General features: G+C 35.3%; 1 protein-coding gene across 2 annotated transcripts in view; it reads right to left on the reverse strand.

Annotated features, from left to right (window-relative positions):
* LOC119335685 (peptidyl-prolyl cis-trans isomerase PASTICCINO1-like) overlaps window positions 1-5,131 on the reverse strand; it is a 22,169-nt gene that overhangs the window by 5,918 nt on the left and 11,120 nt on the right. For both annotated transcript variants that reach the window (XM_037607789.1, XM_037607782.1), the window contains exons 7-14: window positions 4,849-4,930; window positions 4,288-4,446; window positions 3,340-3,397; window positions 2,492-2,640; window positions 1,778-1,875; window positions 1,634-1,703; window positions 1,087-1,146; window positions 246-302 (exon numbers count right to left, since the gene is read on the reverse strand). In XM_037607789.1, the coding sequence (XP_037463686.1) occupies window positions 246-302; window positions 1,087-1,146; window positions 1,634-1,703; window positions 1,778-1,875; window positions 2,492-2,640; window positions 3,340-3,397; window positions 4,288-4,446; window positions 4,849-4,930 (733 nt within the window). The remainder of the gene's footprint in view (window positions 1-245; window positions 303-1,086; window positions 1,147-1,633; window positions 1,704-1,777; window positions 1,876-2,491; window positions 2,641-3,339; window positions 3,398-4,287; window positions 4,447-4,848; window positions 4,931-5,131) is intronic.

Consider the following 5,131-nt stretch of genomic DNA (forward strand, 5'->3'; position numbering starts at 1 on the left):
TATATGTTGTTAGAATGTTAAACTTGCATAAAGAATCAAAGGGAAATAATATAACACCGACATACAACATGAATAGACTGGCTACTCTTCCTGGCCATGCCCGGGAACATCTTTGCAAATAAGAATAGGTTTTTTTAGGAAAGATGTAGAGACACAGATGAATATCACTACCTAAGACTCAATTTATATAATAAATAGAAGTAATCAATTTATTGCACAGCAACTTCAAGTACCAGTGGACATACCTTCTCGTATTTTGCTTTTGCAAGTTCAAATTTTCCTTCTTTAAATAGTCTGTTACCCTGTGAAAGCGATTCTGTTTAACGTCAGTTGTCTAAAATCTAAAACAATAATGAAGTACCAGATCAAAATTATGAAATACTTTGTAACTAAGTGCTGGTTGAATGTAGGCTCAAACTCTAGCAAAAAAAAAGCTCAAAATCACTATAGACTAGACCCAGCTGATGGCCCAAAGGAAAGCTCAGGATTCTCATAAGCCTATACATCTAATGGCATCTTAAACCAAATAACCATCTTCAGGATTGCGAGACACTTGGTTGAAATTCATTTGACATGTTGCTCTAGCAAACATCATTCAAATAGCAGTTGAAATAATTTGTCCAGATAGAAAGGAAAGAGAGAAACTAAATTTTTATGCAAAGATGTCTCATACGTTTCTTGCATATACCCATTTTCTGCAAAAGTGCATCTACGACAGTCTTGTTGAAGTGTATATGAGGATTGCCTAGCCCTTTCCATCAGTCCAGACTTTTGGTTGTGTTGGCTAGTGCATGAAGCTTAACATGGTATCAGAGCCCAAGGTCTTGAGTTCAAGTCCTGACTTTCGCAATTTATCTAAAAATTGCTGCTGCCCCCCTCTCTGTCCACGTATAGGCCTCTCACGTGTTGACTTCCCGCATCACAAGTCAGAAAAGGTGTTGAAGTGTATATGTGGATTGCCTAGCCCGCCTAGCAATTTCCATCAGTTCGGACTTTTGGTTGCGTTGGCTAGTGCATGAAGCTTAACAAGTCTCACTCGAATACAAATTGGCGGGATTAAAGATAATATAATCATTGTAAGTATACCGTGTTCTTAATTTTATCTGCCTCTTCCATGATTTCTTTGAAGGTCAAGCCAGTCCAATCCTGCATTTGTACAATGATCATTTGAGAAAAGAAAATTCACTAGTTAAAATCATATGACAAGCATAACCAAAGAAAAAATATATTAATATATAAATAATAGAAATAATTCCGTAGGTAAATGTTGCACTGAGTTATGAGAAAGCTCCCAAGGGAAACTATTGGCATTTACCTGTGCACATATGTGACGCATGTAACACAGTCTATTACTTTATTTTGGAATTTAGCACAATAAAAAGAACTACAGATAAATCAAAAGGCAATAATTATCAATAGAGATGGTTGTATGCCATGCAGTTGCAGTACTCACGATAATCATGAAGTTATAAATCCAAAATAAAGAATCGCTCAACAAATCCAAAACAACCATTGCTCGACAGAATTGGCCAAGGGTCAAAAAACGACAATAAAGCTAAGTCTGATCCCAAGCAGTGCCTATAATGGTATTATGACACCGTAAAAAGCAACAGAAAAACAAATGGTTTCATACCTTGGGAACTTCAAATCCAAGTAATTCAATTTCCCACCGAACATGAGCTCCTTCAGGAACATTCGCTGGCCTGTTGCACCATATCCGATTATTCAAAAAGCTTCATTGCCAAAAAAAAATTACGAATGGAAAGGTTGGTACGACCTTGGGAATTTATCATACGCAAAATCTGGAGGGCACGTGACAATAGATTTTTCACCAGGAAGCATTAGTCGAACACACATTTCAAATCCTTCAGGAACCTACGACAATGCATCAAAACATCTGTTACTCTTCTTCAATTGATAGGATGAAACATATTTTAACATTCAAAACTAGAGATATGTAGTGACAGAATTCTAAGAGAAAACGATAACAGGAAGTGTATAAAAGTATTGCTCCCTCCGTCCGAAAAAGCTTGTCCCTCAAATGGATGTATCTAGATACATCCATTTGAGGGACAAGCTTTTTCGGACAGAGGGAGTACTTATGTGATAACAAAGTCCCATTTTATTTTTTTCACGTAAGTATGTGATAGTTCTAAGAAAGGACAATAAGCATACAGAACCATCAATTTGAAAGCGAAGCCCTGAAACCCTATTGGGAGTTCAAATTATTAACATATACAAAGTTTAAAGGTCAATGCCATATGTGATCAACTTTCACAGTTTCTGTATTGTAAATTCTTATTTTTGAACTAAATAAAGTCTAAGTGATACTTTAAAAATAGGAAACAAAAGTAGGATTCGGAGACCCATGGTTCTCGAAACAAAATGGTCGGTATTAATGTTTGTTGTCCATTTGCCACATTCTGACAGCAAGATTTAATAAAGTAACTAAGATTGATTATGTAGATAAAATAAAAGCTATAATATTTACCAATCCTTCTCCGGAACAGAACTCCAATGGTTCCCCATCATTATCAATTTGTGTATCATAAAATACTGACTTTGGTTCATCAAGGAGCATCCCCTTGTAATGAACTCTTAACAAGCTATCATGAAGGGGGCAGTCCATAGGAAATTCACCTGATATTTTGGAAGAAAACAAAAAGCAGCTTAAGTAAGCGTGTTACATGGTAAAACAAGAATGGAAAATGATAACTTCATGTACTACTCATCAAGATTAAAAATCTACAATGATCACCCTATTAACGAACTTGCACTTATAAAGTAAAATTAACATGATAAATAGCAAATAGTTTTGTCCAATTTCTCACTCCTTAGTTCTGTTCTTAATCTGTATTCCAGTATCCTTTTAGACCTATTACTTGAATCAAACAGAAAACAATCCATCATTCCAAGTAAAAAAAAGGACAACAGGAAATAGGGAGATTTTAAACAAAATAGACAAATGTGCTATTACATTTATTACCTTTTAGACCTGTACTTAATGGATTTTCTACTAATGAAGTAAAACATTGAAATTCTTCAAATGGTAAAAAGTGCTAAAAAATGTGTATCCTCTAAAGTATCACAGTAACCAAGCACAAGAAAATCAAAAGGTACCAGTTTTCAGTAGGTGGACACACAGGACAGAAAGTAACACTACCGGTATAGTTCTGTGAAAGATAAATTTTGCTACACTACAAAGGACAGAGGGAAGAAAGCAACATTTATAGTATAATTCTGTGAAAGATAAATTTTGCTACACTACAAGGGTCAAAGGTATTGGGACCAGATGGGACATAGGTAGTATCAACATGTAAAATACAAAAGGTTACCAACCACTTCCATCAACTACACGGCGCTTTATGAGGCGTCCATCACCAAGCATATCCCTGACCTATTATTACATCACACAAACTGTTAGCATAACTTTGTATGTTATAGGCATAGTTATAGCTAAAAGAAGATTCTAGTGATGAACAAATGAATCACAGTAAAGTATAATACAATTAGGTCCATATTCGATAAAGTAAACTAGAGTAAGAAGCCTTCAGTGTGTTGTATCTACACTACCAGCTATAAGAACCTGTGTGCATTGAAAAGTTAGGTAAGCTGGAGTACCTATGATGGCCCTATCACCCCTTACCAAGTGAATTTATTTTTATAATAAAATGCCAGTTATCCATATTGGATATTTTGGGCCATGCCACAACTCTAGTGTCAATATCCAGTTCTCTACTGCTTCTTTAAATGAGCCAGAAAATCATAATAATTCGATTTTGGTCTTCAACTTTATCAAGTAACATGAGATTTCCAAATTTCCTAGGTAATAAATTTCTTCAATGTATTTTAAAAGCCACAAATATTGATGGTTTGCCAGTCGTTAGTTGTGATTGGTTAGATATGGAAATTGACTAGGCTACCTTGCATGTTTTAGACTTTTGAAGCGAATTATGGGTTTAGCGCCTTGATTTAGATTTATGCTATAATGAATAGTAGACCATGGTGTGGCATCACAAATGATGGGTAATAAATTACTTCATTATACAGCTCCTAAAATCAGTTGTAGTGTAGTATATGAATCATAATCATTTGGTGATAAAAGAAAGTATGACCAGACAAACTTCATCATCCTCAAGGAGAGCATGTAATTCCATCAAAAACACAGCCTGAATAAAGCAGGAATACTATGGTATGTAACGGAAACCCCCTAGAAGACCATAGGCCGTAATTCAAATTCTAAACAAATGTTTAATGGAAGTATCTAATAGCTAATTATGACTATACCTGAGTAAACTGAACAAGTTCCACCTCAAAATGAACTTCTTCAAGGCCTTCAAGTTGCGGCATTACTGAGGACTCTGTCAAATAGGTACTGGTAACATAAATAGTTGCTTTTTCCTTGCGTGCCATTGTTCCAATTCCCATCTCAAGGCCTTTAGGTGCCTAAACTAAAACAGGAAAAAAAATGCATAGCAAACAGAAGTTAGGAGAATCAATGGGAATGATATAGCTTTTTATGCATTTTAGAATGATAGAATCAGCAGATGAGTTTTACATTACACCAAGTATGCTAGACCTAAACTAGATAGCCCAAATAATGCGTACAGTGGGCACCGTGTGGTTCTCAAATGTAAAGATATATAAGAGCGTTTAGATCACTGAAGTAGTGATCTAAATGCTCTTATATTTCTTTACAGAGGGAGTAAGTTGCAAATTTGGACAGAAGTGTTTAGACAAGCACATGATATACCTATATCTTGCATTCCTATAAGATACAATAGAATGTCCAAAAGCGCAAAATTAATACACTATGCTGTTACTACATGCAACAAGGATACCACTGACCTCAGATTTACCCAAAGTGAAGAAATATGGCACTTCTTTACTGGGAAGAATTTCTTTTCCATCTGCTGTTCTTGCAGTTATCCTGGAGATGACAAACAAAAAATGTCCTAGTTAAATTATTTTTCATAAGAATCTAAGTAATATCACAGTAGGCTGAATATGTAAATGCAACTGTTAGGAAATATGCAACTTGTATTTCCTGGGGGCCAATGGCCAGTATATATATAGATGTACAGGTAGTAAATATGCATGAAACCCCTCATACAACAGGGAAAATTATACA

This window comes from Triticum dicoccoides, chromosome 1B (assembly GCF_002162155.2).
Source record: "Triticum dicoccoides isolate Atlit2015 ecotype Zavitan chromosome 1B, WEW_v2.0, whole genome shotgun sequence".
NCBI classification, from domain to species: Eukaryota; Viridiplantae; Streptophyta; class Magnoliopsida; order Poales; family Poaceae; genus Triticum; species Triticum dicoccoides.